Source organism: Aotus nancymaae, unplaced genomic scaffold (assembly GCF_030222135.1).
Source record: "Aotus nancymaae isolate 86718 unplaced genomic scaffold, 86718_ANA_hifiasm-v0.15.2.pri h1tg000014l, whole genome shotgun sequence".
Classification (NCBI taxonomy): domain Eukaryota; kingdom Metazoa; phylum Chordata; class Mammalia; order Primates; family Aotidae; genus Aotus; species Aotus nancymaae.
The window spans coordinates 79,604,538-79,621,861 of NW_026988425.1; the positions used below are offsets into that span (position 1 = coordinate 79,604,538).

General features: G+C 32.8%; 2 protein-coding genes across 9 annotated transcripts in view; one reads left to right on the plus strand and one right to left on the minus strand.

Moving 5' to 3' along the window:
• The window catches only part of RASA1 (RAS p21 protein activator 1), a 113,086-nt gene that overhangs the window by 88,559 nt on the left and 7,203 nt on the right, over window positions 1–17,324 (plus strand). Inside the window, exons 12-23 of the mRNA XM_012477549.3 lie at window positions 813–900; window positions 3,146–3,223; window positions 5,231–5,388; window positions 5,897–5,973; window positions 7,413–7,585; window positions 7,872–8,031; window positions 9,116–9,258; window positions 10,398–10,513; window positions 11,191–11,277; window positions 14,153–14,220; window positions 15,687–15,775; window positions 17,078–17,155. Of these exons, the coding sequence (XP_012332972.1) occupies window positions 813–900; window positions 3,146–3,223; window positions 5,231–5,388; window positions 5,897–5,973; window positions 7,413–7,585; window positions 7,872–8,031; window positions 9,116–9,258; window positions 10,398–10,513; window positions 11,191–11,277; window positions 14,153–14,220; window positions 15,687–15,775; window positions 17,078–17,155 (1,315 nt within the window). The remainder of the gene's footprint in view (window positions 1–812; window positions 901–3,145; window positions 3,224–5,230; window positions 5,389–5,896; window positions 5,974–7,412; window positions 7,586–7,871; window positions 8,032–9,115; window positions 9,259–10,397; window positions 10,514–11,190; window positions 11,278–14,152; window positions 14,221–15,686; window positions 15,776–17,077; window positions 17,156–17,324) is intronic.
• Window positions 172–17,324, minus strand: part of CCNH (cyclin H) — a 49,133-nt gene continuing 31,980 nt past the window's right edge. For 4 of the 8 annotated variants that reach the window (XM_064376110.1, XM_064376108.1, XM_064376104.1 and 1 more), the window contains one exon: window positions 7,323–7,538. The gene's annotated coding sequence lies outside the window, so the exon portion shown is untranslated. Of the gene's footprint in view, window positions 10,958–17,324 lie in introns of all 8 variants that reach the window. The other 4 variants (XM_064376107.1, XM_064376106.1, XM_064376109.1 and 1 more) reach the window with 4 other exon arrangements.

Sequence of the window (17,324 nt, forward strand, 5' to 3'; positions counted from 1 at the left end):
CTTTTTAGAATTGGAAGTTTCCAATTCCTATTTTCCATGATTACTTTTAGGACATTCTCAAAGCATGAGAAGATAGTATTAAGCCTGTGCTCTGTGTATTTTGCTATGGCCTTCTAACAGTGTGAGATAAAATCTTTGTTTAAAGCAATTTATTGAGTTCTAAAAACATGCAGGCCCCTAATAAACATTTTATTAACATTTTCAAGTCTAGTTAGAAAGACATTTCCAAAAGAGATATAAATTGTTATCTAATATTGCACTTACATATCAAATGATTTATAATACTAAAGGAAGACAAGAACATTTGTTATACACAACTGTTCATTTAAACTCTAGAACAAGCATTATGTATCAGGAGATGTTTCCATTTTAACAGGTGAAGAAAAATCATCAGTTTAGAAAAATTTGAAAACATAGAATCACCTACAATCTCCTTAGAGATAATTACTTAGAATATTTTTGGTCTAAGAACATTTCTAGTCTTTTTCCAGTGCATATAAAGCTTTTCAGATTAGCTGTGTGCAGTTCTATCAATTCAGCTTCAATTTTTGGGTAACTATATTTCTAATGTCTTTTACAATTACTTGAAAGTTCTTTACACTTTGAAAGACTGATAACACTTTAATAGTGCTGACATAAAATTTTCTAAAATATATACAGCTGACCCTTTTTTGGTAATCTGGTACAGTGGAGAATTATTTCTTTAAATTAAGAATTAAAATTTTATGTGAATTGTGAGTTTTTTAAAGTTGGTATAAATATTTTGCTATTTTCTATTAAGTTTCCTAATAATTTTTGTTTTTATTTTAAAGGCCAAACTGTTTTCAGATAGTAGTTCAGCACTTTAGTGAAGAACATTACATCTTTTACTTTGCAGGAGAAACTCCAGAACAAGCAGAGGTAAGATTACTGTTTCTTAAACTACTGTAAACTTTTATGTTAGCCCATGTTTTCTTATTAACTGGAATAGAAAACGACTGCATTCAAGATAAAGTGATAGAAAGAATGCCTGAAATCTAATCATCTCTTAAGGAATGAGAAGTTTCATATGTAAAAAATTTTTTACAGAAATGCAGAAACAAACACAGTGAAAGGTTATTAGGAAAGAAAACTCCATTTTAAATTGACCTTTAAATACTCCATGATACTGAGGCCAACTGAGAATGCTCATTTAAAATACTCTACATAAAGGTTATAGATAATCTCAGTACAATGTGAAGATAAGCCAGTTAGTTTTGCTAACAAGCATTAATTATTCTTCACTGGTTGTACTCTATGTCTGAAAATAAAAGTTCAGTCAACACAAGGAAAGATCTTTTTAGGAATCTTCCTTTCTATATGTTCTTCAAGCCAAGTCTAGATATAAAGTCTACTTTAGCACTAGCTATTAATCCATGTGCAATGTCCTTCTTATAGCTTCTATTGTTTTAAGTAATTCTGTGAAGAAATAATATTTAATAAACTCTTTAATAAAAAATATTTTCCAACAAAGGGAGACCCCAGCTCTACAACAAAAGTTAAAAATAAGCTGCGTGTTTTGGCTTATAGGCAGGAAGATGACATGAGCACAGGAGTTTGAATTACAGTGAGTAAGATCAAGACACTGGAATCCAGCCTAAGCAACAGACTGAGACACTGTCTCTTAATTTTTTTTTTTTTTTTTTTTGCTTTCTTTGAATCCTAATATTACTGGAGTATATGGTTGTATTTTATACAAATATGGCTAAATTTCTGCTGATACTCGAAGGAACTTAAAGGTGGTTAAGAAGTGAAAGTGGCTTTGTTGGAAATATAATTTGCCAACCCTAGATATGAGGAACATGCTCTTAAAACTGGATCCTAGCATGAGACTCATAAACTTGAATGAGCCACTGTGTTTTGTGGCTCATATTAAATGTCATATTTCACATCTTTATAAACTATATAAATACTCATTTCACATATTTACATATTTATAAACTATTTAAATACTCATTTCACATATAATGCACATAAAATTTTTATGGCTATGTATCTCTAATCTTTAAATGAGAAAGGTAGGGCTCAAAACATTTTGGTAACTTAGATGGTTTTTTTTAAATGTTAGAAATTGAGTTAGGAATAGAAATTTAAACTTCAGTATCCTATTTTCTAGTTATTTTATCATGGTCCCTCTTTCTGAATAAAAATATGTCACATACCATAATGACATTTTAGCATGTTTTACAAGCCTTATAACATTTAAAAAAATGTATTTGTACATAATCTTTCTATATTTCCATAAATGGTATTTCCAGTTTTTAATTTGGTGAGGTGAGCTGTGGGGGTCTCTGGTTATTCTCTTCTATTTCAAAAAGCTATGGTAACTGATTTGGTTTTAATTTGCTCTAATATAAAGACATTTTCTAAACATTGACAAAGTTCAGCTTCATTGAAATAGCCAACCAACTAAAAACATAATTGAATAAAGCAATAGTATACAGCTTTCCAGAAACATGTAAAAACCAAAGTAAATATTTAGATTTATTTTTAATAAACCTAAGCAGTTCTTTACTTTCTCCCAAAGCACTAGATAAACATTTAAAAAACATGGCTGCAATTTGATTTGATTATTAGGCTGAAATGATTTTTTAAATCTAATGTTATATTTGAGAAGCTTAAAAATAACTCAAGTCCTCTTATACATTTCTACCTGTATCATGGTCTAAAGTATAGATTAGCATGCTTGTCATCGAATCAGTCATCACAGTATCAGTTGGTTTTGCAAATCAGCCCTCTCCCCTTCTCACAAAATGTATCAAGTTAAATTCCACCTAAGCTTGCCTCAAGTGTTAACAGCTTCATTAAACATAGACAGTTAATTTCCCCAAGGTAGTATCTATTTGAGAGAAACAATTTCTTTAATGTAAATTTGATTTTTTGGCTAATTAATGGACCACTCATGGTGCATTTAATACATACATTCAAACAAAGATTTATACAGAATTATAATTGTTTTGGTTATTGTTTTATTGGGGCATAAATAAAGTGCAATATAGTCTGAGAATAGAAATGGCAGTCTAGAGAAGGAAATAATTGTTGAATTTTAAAAAAAAAAACCTAATTGATTATTTGGAAACCAAATAAACTAGTGTATATTTCTTTGAAATGGTGTTCTTCTTTGTAGGATTGGATGAAAGCTCTGCAGGCATTTTGCAGTTTACGGAAAAGTAGTCCAGGGACATCCAATAAACGCCTTCGTCAGGTGAAGCTTAATTTTCTTTGATTTGTAATTGTCACATTTTGCTTTAACACTTTGCCCTTTATGTTTTATTTTTATGTGAACTGTTTTGGGCATCATATCTTATGTTAAGCTGCCACTTGCTTCAGTAGCAGGAAAAACATTACCTTTATGAAAGAGAATGTTCTTAGTCAGTAGTGCCAACTGTTAAAAACATAAGAAAGATTATTTATTCTTCCACTTAAAATAACAATACTATACCACCACAACAGAAACTGTTCTGTTGGGCATTTAATTTTCCTTCAAAAAATTATTTTGGCTTCTTTCACAAAAGTAGAACATTGAAAAGATCATCAGATTTATAGTACTAATCCCAATAAACTTTCTTGGAATTTTCATTCTGAAGAACAGCTTTTGAAACGTACTGCTTAACTCTTAGGAAATATTTAATCTTATTTGAAACCATAACATGCCTATTATTTTCATTTGTGAAGAGTAGGCTTTCTCTTTTTTGCCTCTATAAGGGTGACTTTATAACCTCCATTTCTTGGCTTTTTTCTTTATAGTAATCCTTATATAATTGGAAGAAGTTAGGCAAATTTTGACATTCTTGAGGTTTTTAAAGAAAGTTTGGTACAATACTTATTTACTGACCAAAGTGTCTTCTGTTTTCTTCATGTGACTATCTGATAAGCTGAGTGATTAATATACTGTTCTACTGGGAGTGGATAATGATTGATATTTAGGTGACTAAATAGTCCCTGTAACCCAAAGTCTGGCTGTTCCCCAAGGAAATTTAAGTATACACACAATCACCATGTGTTCATAACACTGTAACATTTGTAAGCTATAAAAAATCAGATTGGATTTTCGCAAATAAGAGCAAGTTGTATTTTGTATGAAACTTGAGCCATTAAATTGACATTTGCAGGTATAATATAATCATAGCTAACATCTCTCAAGCACATTTTATGTATCAGTGGGCAGTGAGATTCAGTGATTTACATATACAGTTGGTCCTCCCTATTCATGGGTTCTGCATCAGTGGAATCTACCAACTGTGGGTCAAAAATATTCAGGAAAAAAATACAACAAAAATACAGTATCACAACGATGTACATAGCATTCACATTGTATTAGGTATTACAAGTAATCTAGAGATGATTTAAAGCATATAGGAGGGTGTGCATAGATTTTATGTAGGTACTATATTATTTTCTATAAGGGACTTGAGCATCCTTGAGCTTTGTTATCTGCCAGGACAGAGAAGGGGAGGGTCTTGGGATCAGTCTCGCAGATATTGAGGGACGACTAGTTTGTAATCCTTATGAAAATCTGTAGTGTAGACTTTCTACTTACATATTAGAAAAATGAGGCTTATAGGGACTGATTTGTCAAAGGCCACAGAAGCAGTAAATGGCAAGAGAGAGAACCTAGTGGGGGTATAGCTCAGTGGTAGAGCATTTGACTGCAGCAGAGAAAGAGGACCTGACAGTAGAAGGGAGATCTAAATTCTGGCATCCAAACCGACAAATGACTTAGTTTTTTTTACATTTGTATCCTTTCCTGTAAAATAAGAAGGCAGAGTCAGTGTTTTAAAAAGTTTTAGCTGTGGAACTCTATTTTATAGAAATAAAATCTTCTAGATAAGCATTATATAACATGGGATTTTGATTTGAGTAGTGACAGTTGTTTATTTACATGAATAAAGAATTTTCCTCTCGACTTCATTTTCTCTGTATCATTGTTTTATGGTAGAAAAGGTGTATTTCTCCAAGAAGATACTGGTAGAAATAACTTGTAAAATAAAATTGCATCGTTTTTATCTTCTTAGGTGGGAAGAATTATTTTAAATGTTTTAATGTTTTAAGTATGTCATATAAAAAGGAAAAATAAAACCAAAGCTCATATTTTCTGGAAAAAAAAATAAGTCACTATATTTGGCTTTTTATCTTATGAGTAATTGCTTTTGAAACTTAGTGCAATTCTAGAAATCTGGGGTAATAATTTTTTTTTTTTTTTTTTTTTTAGGTCAGCAGCCTTGTTTTACATATTGAAGAAGCCCATAAACTCCCAGTAAAACATTTCACTAATCCATATTGTAACATCTACCTGAATAGTGTCCAAGTAGCAAAAACTCATGCAAGGGAAGGGCAAAACCCAGTATGGTCAGAAGAGTTTGTCTTTGAGTAAGTCTTATTTTATCATTAATCGTTTTCTTTTACCATATTTCATTTCTTTCCATTTTTTTTGGTCTCTGTATCTAAACCATCAGAACAAGGTACCACATCCAGGTGTTTTAACAGCATACACACACACACACATATATGTGTATATATCTATTTTTTTGTTTTATATGTTCACCTTTATTTGTGAAGTGCTGTGCCCTTGGTTTTTCCACCTAGTTATTAACATGAATTAGCAAGTCAAAAAATGAAAATGTTTACTAGGGTTTCCAGTACTTATTTGAATGAATTATTTAGGAGGTTAAAGATGGTAGGTAAAGTATATAATTTGCTTGTCTCCTGTATACCAAATAATAAAATACGTTGTGAAAAAAATATGTTGTGAAGTAAAAGTAGCACTCACTTCTTTTTTTAAGCTGAAATAGGGGGCTTATTTGATACTAGAACTAAAGGAATAAAGTAGTTTGATGTTAAAACATTTTCTTAATTCTTTTTCTCCTTGTTCCTTTAGTGATCTTCCTCCTGACATCAATAGATTTGAAATAACTCTTAGTAATAAAACAAAGAAAAGCAAAGATCCTGATATCTGTAAGTTGATACAGAAACTCCTTCTAAAGTAGAAAAAGCATGTTTTATATACTTTTAAAATTCACAATGAAATAGTCTTAAAAATTAAAAAATAAAACATATGCAAGTAGTTTAACTTGAGATAGTTTCTTTCTGTACTTCTTAAAGTATTGATTATTGAGAAAGAATATACCTAATAAAGAAAAACACCAACCTGATTCAACTGTACAGTTAAGTACTTTAATATATCTAGCCACCCTCCTTTCTCTAATGAATAGGAAGAATAAGAAAATGATTACAGTGGTCTTTTTGAAGGGCTTATCCTCATCCTTTCTTTCTAGTTTTTAGATTTTTCCTGTTTTCTTTTTTCTTTTGAGATGGAGTCTCACTCTTGTCACCCAGGTTGGAGTGCAGTGGCAGGAACTTGGCTCACTGCAACCTCTTGCCTCCCACGTTCAAGTGATTCTCCTGCCTCAGTCTCCTGAGTAGCTGGGATCACAGGCACCTGCTACCATGCCCAGCTAATTTTTGTACTTTTAGTAGAGATGGGGTTTCACCATGTTGGGCAGGCCAGTCTCGAACTCCTGACATCAGGTGATCCACCCACCTTGGCCTCCCAAAGTGCTGGGATTACATTAGCATATAAGTAAAAAAGAATTCTATTTAAAAATTACCCTTAACCTTGAATATGTCATTTATTCACTTCTGGTAGTCAAAGGCTCTCAGTACCTGTTCTTAGCAGCACAACTCTTTCCATCCTGCTACTAAAACAGTTGGCAGTGGGATTTACCAATCACATCAGGGTGAATTAGGTTAATGCCTTCTTAAAACTCAGGCTTAGTGAAGGAAGTGATATGTATTAACAGACAGATCAAAGCCTGAATATTTCTCTCTAAAATGTTTATTCTGTAATTTTTTGTGTACTAATTTTAGTTTTCCCTTTTACAATAAAATCCAAACCCCATAGTAATGACACAGAAGGAAGGCCATGCCTTATATTTAAAGTGCTCTTTTTTCACTACTTTTCTTCTTAGATACACCTCCAGATCTTGGCAGCCTAAGGGTTACCTGTTTAAAATGGAGTTTTCACCTCCACAGGCTGCATTAGATATGATTTCTCTGTACTCCAATAGCATTCACCAGCATTGATAAGTTAACAGCACTTATCAATGCTGAAACATGACTGATTTCTTGCTATCTTGAATAAACTGACCTCTGTGCAACTCAAAGACCACATCTGAATCCTCTCTATACTTCCCCCACCTATCAGAGTTTAGTGCATGGTAGACATTCAGTAAATGAATGAAGCAGTTAAATACTGAATTTGTGATGTTACCGAAAACTCCTTTAATGAAAAGCATTTAACACCATTGAAAAGACTGAACACTAGGAAAATTTATTTGCATGACTAATTATCGTGTTATCTTTTTAGACAATAATTGCTTGTTTTTCTTCCCAAGTATTTATGCGTTGCCAGTTGAGCCGATTACAGAAAGGGCATGCCACAGATGAATGGTTTCTGCTCAGCTCCCATATACCATTAAAAGGTATTGAACCAGGGTCCCTGCGTGTTCGAGCACGATACTCTATGGAAAAAATCATGCCAGAAGAAGAGTACAGTGAATTTAAAGAGGTATTATTTGTCTAATTATTTTTGTTAGAATTAACATAAACATTTATTAAAAGATCCATTAAGCTAGACATAGTAATTCATAGCTTAGTGGCACAGTGACGCCAGAGAAGATTAAAAACCTTGTATTATAGTGTGATTTTGATTAGGCTAGAAATAGGTAGACTATGAATTCATTCTATTTTAAGTAAATGTATTCAATGGGGCACCATTTTAATTATAAGAACTTATGAAAGAAAGAATGCTTAACGCTGTGTACTTTAAACCATCTTTTAAAATGTCATTTTAGCTTATACTGCAAAAGGAACTTCATGTAGTCTATGCTTTATCACATGTATGTGGACAAGACCGAACACTACTGGCCAGCATCCTACTGAGGATTTTTCTTCATGAAAAGCTTGAATCGTTGTTGTTATGCACACTAAATGACAGAGAAATAAGCATGGAAGGTATAGTATGGCTATGTTAGTGTGATACTTTAAGAAATTGGGTTTAGATTTTATATCACGCATATATGGACTCTATCTGAATATACTAAATTGTTAAATTACATTGCAAATCAAGTTAATCTGTTTTCACTTATTAAAAATTGCAGTTGGATGTTCTGATTATGTCGGTTACTTTGGGGAGCTAATATTTCTAATGGAGGTTTTGGCAGATAAGTACTAGAAGCCCCAAGAAAGTGGTATCTGTGTCCACATCAATGGCTCATAGTGCTTGACTATCAAGAAAAGTCTGGCATACTTAACTATATTCTCTTACTTTTTACTTCATTGCACAGAAGTTGGGTGTCACCTGCATTTTATTTCTAGCTTTTATAGATAGGTAGTTCCCAAGCTGATGGACACACAGTGTTTTTAATGACTTACAAATACGTCAAAATAATTACCCTCTCCCTGCCCCTCTGACCAAGCACTTTGATTCAGTAACAGTTCTTGCTTCTAGATTCCCCAAATAAATAGTAAAGTTTAGAACTATTTCCTCCTCATTATAAAAATTATAAAGGTGTATAATTTGTCAAGGAATAGATAAAATGGTGGTCCTTATTTTACATTGAGTTTATCTTTTCTGATAGCATTTGTATTTTATTAAAATTTTACTGAAACTCATCAGATATGTTTTAGGCTAATAAATTAATCTATATTGGGATTTTGTGTTATATTCGTAATTCTAAATAAATCCCCAAATTTCAAAGCATGGGGTCATTGGACAGCACAGCTGATTTATGGTCCTAATTTTGTCACTAGCTGTCTAATTTATCTTAGACAAGTCATATAACCATTCTGAGTCTTCATTTTTCCATATAAACATGCAGTGTTAATCCCTTCTCCTGTTTATGATATGAGGTAATACATCTGAAAGTCTTACGGAGTTAAGTTGTAGAAGTATAGGATGTCATTGTAATTAGTACTTCAATGTTGCATGCATAAAGTATATTTAAAAGGCTATTCCTGTTGAGGTAAAATGAATTCACTTAATTTCCAATTCGGTCATATTGAGTCCTCAACAAATAATCTTCTAATATTTGTGTAGATGAAGCCACTACCCTATTTCGAGCCACAACACTCGCAAGCACCTTGATGGAGCAGTATATGAAAGCCACTGCTACACAGTTTGTTCATCATGCTTTGAAAGACTCTATTTTAAAGATAATGGAAAGCAAGCAGTCTTGTGAGGTAAGAGTTTAATGTTTTAAGTATTTTTACAAATAGGTAATAATTTAATAGGTAATAATTTGTAGTTCATTACATTTTAAGGAAAATGTTAAATTTCTAAAATTATTCCTCATAGCAGTTATACCCTTTTGTAATACATTTATAAAAATGTTCTGCAAAATGAACTTTGAAAATACTTGGTCATTTCTTCTACTGTACTAATGACAAACTATATACTACTTACAGAAAGTGTGCATACATAAACTGAAGGCTTTGCTAATGACTTATCATATAACCTGTGTAGCACTTCATAACATCTGGTTTTGTCCTTGAAGGATTTTTTGCGAGAGGAGAATTGAGATAACCTCAACAAAAGCAAGTAAAAAACACCTTTTAGGATTATTAAAGCTTAAGTACAAATTCATAATAAACTATTAAGATAGTAAGCAGAATCTCACATGTATATTCTTTCATTTTAATGGTAAAGCGACTATAAAGGAATACATATTTTAGATTTGACATAAAAATCAATAAAATAAGGAATTGTTTCTCACAGTGGACACTGGGACCTAGCAAATGTTAATCCTGCACAAAGATGTCAATTCGTACTAATAACTTGAAGGGAAGAAATTAGTGATTTAGTGTTGGAAATCTGGAGTAATGCCATAGTTAGCCTAACATAAGGATGACATAGAAATGCAGCAAATAGGTAAGGAGTCTCCAGACTTTAGAGATAGGCTACAGAATTTGGACTTCCATAGATAAATCTACTCTGCTGACACTAGATCAGAAGTGTTACAGGAAAAGTTCTGAGAAAGGTTTGTGATTCTGCCTAAGACATTTGATATTTTTATTAGCCATTAAATAAGTCTCATTCAGAAAAGGCTTTTAATTGGCTTTTTCCCCCCCAAATAAACATAATTGACTAATTACTGTTTGCTTTTCAGTTGGGTAACTGGGAATAAATGGTAACAAACCTACCAGAAGGAGTTCCATAGAGCAAACTACTTAAAAACTCCCATTTATACAAAGAAAAAAGATGAATACACAGTGAGATACTGAAAAAGACAACCTTGAAAACTACAAATACTTGTTTACCTCAATTCATTTGCATTTGTCATTGCCAAGATGCATTTATATTGATTTATTCCTTCTCTTAGTTAAGTCCATCAAAGTTAGAAAAAAATGAAGATGTGAACGCTAATTTAGCACACCTATTGAACATACTTTCAGAGCTTGTGGAGAAAATATTCATGGCTTCAGAAATACTTCCACCGTAAGTGGTGAAATTTTCATTTGACAAGAAATTGTGTATGTCTTGAAAAATTTATATTTCTAATGCATGTGAAAGCTTTTCTGTTGTCCTGTTATTATATTCTGAAAAAGTCATGGCTAATCTTTATAAGATAAATTGCATTTAAAGAAAAGAACTGCCTTAAAGATCCCAGAGTGAAATATTTACATTAAAATTAAACCACTGTTTTTGTACAAGCCAATATGTCTGGTTTGTATATTAGCTTGGGGAGTGAATAGAGGTTTATAGTTTCACATTTGAGATTGTAAGGTATCTTGTCTATCCATTTGTCTATATTTGATAGGCTAATCACTCTGTTAATATGCTTTTAAGCCTCTCGTATTAGTGAACTCACTTGTTCAGGTAGAAATTAACTTAAGTCTAAATATTTCTCCTCAGAATTTGCAGCTGGTTACTTCTCTGTATCTGAAAGCAAATGTCAAGAAGTTGATTGAATAAACTGATGATGATAAACTTACTGGATAAAGTTTTCCTTACCTCTTGCTAAATGTCTCATTACTACTGGCAAAATACTTTTTTGGGGGAAATGGTCAGTTGTATTAAACTGTGGTATATTTGGGTAAATTAAGCTTTTGGCTGCTATGAGATCAGTATTTTCACTTGCTTTCTGTGCTGAGATGGTTGTGTTATTTTGGCAGGACACTGAGATATATTTATGGGTGTTTACAAAAATCTGTTCAGCATAAGTGGCCTACAAATACCACCATGAGAACAAGAGTTGTTAGGTAAGGCTCATCAATTCATTCGTTACATCACATACTGATAGGTGGATAATTGTAAAAAATTAAAGTAAACTTCAAGTTACTATGAGATTTAGCTACCATCTGCATTTTCTAAAAACATGAACATTGATTTACAGTCAAGTAAGTATTGAAGTATTGGGGATTTTTAAACCCTTACAGGATGAGGTTAAAAGCTATATAACAAAATCTATAGCTAACTTCATATAGTATTCTTCATATATACACATTCACACAGATTGGCACTAAGAGAGAAGAGCAGTAATTGACCCATTTAGATATTAATTGGTTTGTTTCAATCTGTGACTCTGAGCTAATCTGTAACCAGAACATGCAGTTTTGAAGCTGTGTTTCAGTCTGTTCATTGTACCATAATTAGGAAGAACTGTTTCTGCAAATCATTGAATTTGGGAGCTTATATAAAAGGACTTCATTATCATCATTCTATAGGAAGAATTGCTTTGGCAAATCCTGGAATTTGGGAGTTTGTAAGGTTACTTCATTATCATTATTCTAACATATTTTTCCAATGAAGCAGCAGATCTGTCTGGAGAGGTTAAGTTGCTGGACTAAGGTTATATAGAAAGTTAGTGGGTAAGCAGAACTAAAGGTAACTAAGACCCAATCTGATATCCTTAACTCTTATTGTAGGCTTTTCCTTTTGTTAAGCATACTCCAACCAGTTCCAGGCAAATGGAAGTTTAATGCAAAAGTGTCATGGAATATAGCATTCTTCTTATAATTTGTTATTTAGAATATACACTGCCATGTCATGTTATATTTTTAAAAAATTAGGCAACCATTACCACCATTATTACACAATTCATTTTGAAAATGTGTGTTAATCCTGCCTCCAACCTAAATTTTGTCAAGGGGCTTCTATTTCTCTCTCTCTTTTTTTTTTTTTTTGGTGGGGGAGGGGGGCAGATAAAATTTCTCTTGGTTATGATGTGACATAATATTTAAGAACTACAGATTCTGCTTTTCTTGGCATTAGTGGTGATTGGGAGGAAAAGAAAAGAATTACGAGTATAATATTCCAGCAGTTAGGGGTGATGTGTCAATTAAAACTGTTCTATAAATCTGTAAGCTTCAAACAAGCATAATTGTTAAGCAAACACAGCAAGAAATTGTGAACTGTGTGATGCAATAGGGCGTTTTAGGGGCATTTTTGGCAAGGTTGGTTTCAGGCTCATAGACCTACTATGTATAAGTATCACAGTATTTTCAAGTAAAGTTTACATAAGAGTCTTTGTAATTCGAGAAGTCCAAATTTAAAGACTTAATTGTTACTGTTATATATTAGTTTCTTTTTTTTTTTTGAGACAGGGTCTTACTGTTGCCCAGGCTGGAGTGCAGTGGTGTGATTTTGGCTAACTGCAACCTCTGCCTCCCAGGTTCAAGTGATTATTGTGCTTCAGCCACCCAAATAGCTGGGATTACAGGCATGCAGCACCACACCTGGCTATTTTTGTATTTTTTAATAGAGATGGGGTTAGAGCATGTTGGCCAGGCTGGTCTTGAATTCCTAGCTTCAAGTGATAGGCCCACCTTGGCCTCCCAAAGTGTTGGGATTATAGGCGTGAACTACCGTGCCGGCCAATGTATTGCCATTTCTATAAATGCTGTTGAGAGGTAACATATTTACTTCTAAGAGTCCAAAAATTAGCAAACAGGCACATGTTCAAAGGTAAATGCTGAGATATTAGGTAATCCACTCTAAGAGAACAGAGATTGTGTCTTACTAATCTCTAGAAGGAGTTGCGTAACTCATTTTGGGAATAATGCTTGTCTTTATGTAGATTGTGTCTGTCAATCTGTAAAAGGAATTGCATAATTCATTATGTTAGGAATAATGCTTGTCTTTACATGGGGCAAGTAAGAGGTTATTAGTGTGTATTCCTCTTAAAAGGAAATTAGAATTTATCTACATGACAACATATCCTCCTTACCTGTGACTGAAGGAGGCAGAAAATGAGTTATGTACAAAAGCTTCATTTTTACACTGACATTGTCCCAAAGTAAGATGAGCAGATAAAATCACATATGACAGCTATGAGTATAATTTTTGCTGTTGCTATTATTTTGTAATTAGACAACTTTTTAAACTTTATTATTCCTTATGTCTTGCCTTAAAAAGCTTTTCAGGCTAGACATGGTGGCTCAAGCCTGTAATCTCAACACTTTGGGAGACCAAGACAGGAGGATTGTTGCAGGCTAGGAATTTGAAATTGTCCTGGGTACCGTAGTGAGACTCTGGTCTCTACAAAAATAATTAAAAAAAAAAAAAAAAAATCCAGGTATAGTGATGTGTACCCTACCTATAGTCCTAATTACTCTGAAGACTGAAGCAAGAGAATTATTTGAGCCCAGGGGTTCAAGTTTGCAGTGAGCTTTGATTGTGGGCCACTGCATTCCAGCCTGGGTGACAGAACAAGACCCTGTCTCAAAGAAAAGAAAGTAAAAAGCAAAAAAAAAAAAACCTTTTCAAGCCTCCTATTGTATACATTTTCACTTATCAATAAGTTACCTTTTCTCTAGAGCAGTGGATTCTTATTTTTATATGACTCATCAACAAAATCAGTGCAACCAACTTAGGCTGTTCTGCTTAATCTAAAATTCTACATTGAGAAAGTGAATAATACATTCAAGAATCAGATATGTAATAGGTATATTCTTAAAATATGATGCTTTAGCTTACTATTTCCTAAAACTTACTGTGCCTGGGCTTTCTTATATTGGTTTAGAGTGAAGTTTATAGTTCTATGAATGCTAAAAATTCTGTTTATATATATTGTTTTAAAGTAACACATTATATAGGTGTTTTCTAAAAAAACAAAAAAATTTCCCTCCCATTTAGTGGTTTTGTTTTTCTTCGACTTATCTGTCCTGCCATCCTGAATCCACGGATGTTCAATATCATCTCAGGTAATCAGCTTTTGATAAATTTTGAAAGTAAAAAAATTAGTATGTTAGTAAGAATACTCTTAAAAGAAATTAAATGTGGTTTTTTTTTTTTTTTGGATTATCCAATTCTAAATCTTGGCATATATAAAGTGTTCCAAAGCACCCTTCCTTCCTTGTGCTTCTTCAGCTTTTCTCGTTTCTTATCTTTTCTTTCATCTAATATCTGGTCTGAGACGGCATGATTACACATTCCACCTTTTTTCTGCCCATACTGTGTCTCAAACCTTTATAATAGATGACTTCTTATAGTTTGCAAGTTGGCTTTTTCAAGTTGGGAAGAGCTTTGCTTAGCCCATTGCTAGACTGCTGCCAGCTGGATCTTCAAAATCAAAATAAATTGTATCTACAGTTGGAATAGTATTCTTTGAGTACTTATGAAGAAAGCAGTCCTGGTTCCTCTCATTAGAGATTTTTTAGATCACCAGTTATATAGTGTTAATTGGCCATTTTAAACTCTGGTAAACCTGATCCAGCTTTGCTTATTATCCTTATATCCATATTGAGATAACTTTCAGGTGTTACAAGCTTCTTTCAAAGAAAGGATAACAGGGATATTTGTGACTTTGAATATAGTAATGAACCATTATGAACAGTAGGACCCTGAATCACTTTTACCTTAATAATCTGAAGCTTGAAATTGTACTAAAAGTGTTTTGGAATGTCTTAAGTTTTACTTTTATAGCCATCACATCTCTGTAATTATCTTTTATTGTTACTAAAGTGGATAAATCTATAAATCTATTAAGATTAAGGGTTTGAAATTCTTTTGGAGAGATTTTTCTGATGTTGGCCTCAGAGAACACTATCTAAAACTAGGCAGTCATGTAGATTACCTATGAGATTTCACTGTTAAATAATTACCTTAAGTTTCAGAGCTTATATGTAATGGACACCAATATTTTTCATTTACATCCCACTATCTGTATTCTACAGGGAAATGCTTCCTGACTTGATCATGTTTTTCTCCTCAAAGCAGAGGTCCTAGACTTTATCTTGGTTCTTGAGCTTTAAGTGAATTATTTGGACTGCAAATAATGTTGGGAGGAGGGAATTGCTCAGATTGCAAATTCCTAACCTGAGTAGGCTGAAATTAGCTTTGTGAACTGTCACAAAGGATGTGAGGAGTGACAGTCTTTTCCAGTGATAAAGGTAAAGCTTTGAGGTCCTCTGAAATAGTATCAACCATTGGGAATTGCTGAGTTTGTAGTACCCTTTTCACAAGCCTAGAGGTACTGATAAGCATATTCACTTTTTCTCTTTTAACTCAAGTTCTTTTGATTATATAGACCATACATTTTTCTGAGTTCTGACTTGAAGAATAGGTAGTATTTTAACAGTAAAGTAATGTTAAAGTGCTAAATTGATAATGGTTTAGCTGGAAGTGCCGTTGGAGTTGGTGTCATTAGCTGTGCCCAATTCTCTTATAGATTCCCCATCTCCTATTGCTGCAAGAACACTGACATTGGTGGCTAAATCTGTGCAGAATTTAGCAAATCTTGTGGAATTTGGAGCTAAGGTAAAAACATTTTGATATTTTAAAATGTAGTTTATGAATGCAAGTTTGACATAAAACCACAAAATACAGCTTAAGTAAATCTTTAACAGTGAAATATTTAGCAATGAGATAATTTTTGTTGGTGTTTGTTTTTAAAGCATCTTGTTTAAATTTTATATTTTAATAGTGGGACTTTTAAAAAACACCATGTCAGCCATTACAGAAAACAAATTTTTTCAAGGTGCACTGTACTCAAATTCTCACTTTTAAACATAAAAATTATCAGTGAGCATAATTTTATTTCCCAATAAACATTCACTGTAAATAGTAAAACTCAGATGAGTTTGTTTTCTTTTTAAACACCCACACATAATTGTACTATCTAAGGATAATGACTGATACTCAGTTGGGATCATATGCTTTCTGCTTTTGTCACCTAATAGGTGACAGACATCTTGCCATAGGTGGAAATACATAATTTTCATTGTTCTTAATATTGGATATTTAGATGGCTTCCAGTTTGTCCCTGTTATGCTGTAACATATCCTTGCATACATTTCTTTTCATACTTGTTCAATCATTAGCTGAACTTTGGAGTAAAATTACTAAAGTTAAATACATGGTTTAGGCTTTTGCTATGTATTGCAAGATTTCCTGTCAGCAATTTAAGATACTTTTGTTGCTCCTTGCAGCCTTGCCAAAACTCAGTGGGTTGTATGCTTTTTTCTTTTTTGCCAATTTGATAGACATATTATTTTGTGTTTCATTCTTTTAGACTTTCATGTCTCTATCTTTGGAATTGCCTATTGAGGTTCTTATCTCATTGAATTTCCTACTGACTTAAAGAGTGTGTTAATCTTAACCTTTTCCGCATTTATAGCATACTTTTAAGTAGGATTTTAGTATGATGAGCAGTTAACATATATGGCCTAGCTTTTGAATTTATCTGAATCTTGAAGCAGGTTACAAATAAGATATTTTTCTATTGCAGTCTTTAATTTTATTTTAATTCCCTGTAATCTCTGCTGGATTCTAACCTCTGATTTGGGGCCATGTTTGAATGAATTTATATATAAGCAATTGGTGCCTGCCAGGCTATATGTTATGATTTGTGTTTGGGTCCAGAATTCCTTGTTCTTTCATTAAAAATACCCCATGCTCCTCAGTATAGCCATTTGCTTATATATTAGAAGGAAAATACTGTCATTATATGATTTAATCCTTGTGAATTGCTATTAACTGCAATTACTTTTGCACCAACCTAATAGATGAAACAGTGATGTTTGTTTCTGGTGCATATAATAGAGGCATTTTATTTTTCAGGAGCCCTACATGGAAGGTGTCAATCCATTCATCAAAAGCAACAAACATCGTATGATCATGTTTTTAGATGAACTTGGGGTATGTATATAATTTTTAGGTACTTTAAGATTTATAGTTAGTATAGCTGAGTTAACCCACTTAAGCAGCAACCTTCAGAAAGATTTTTCTATCCAGAACTAAAAAGACAAAAAGCCTGCAAATTTTTGTCTGCCTTCCTAAACAAAAAAGTGCATTTTTGTTTGTAATT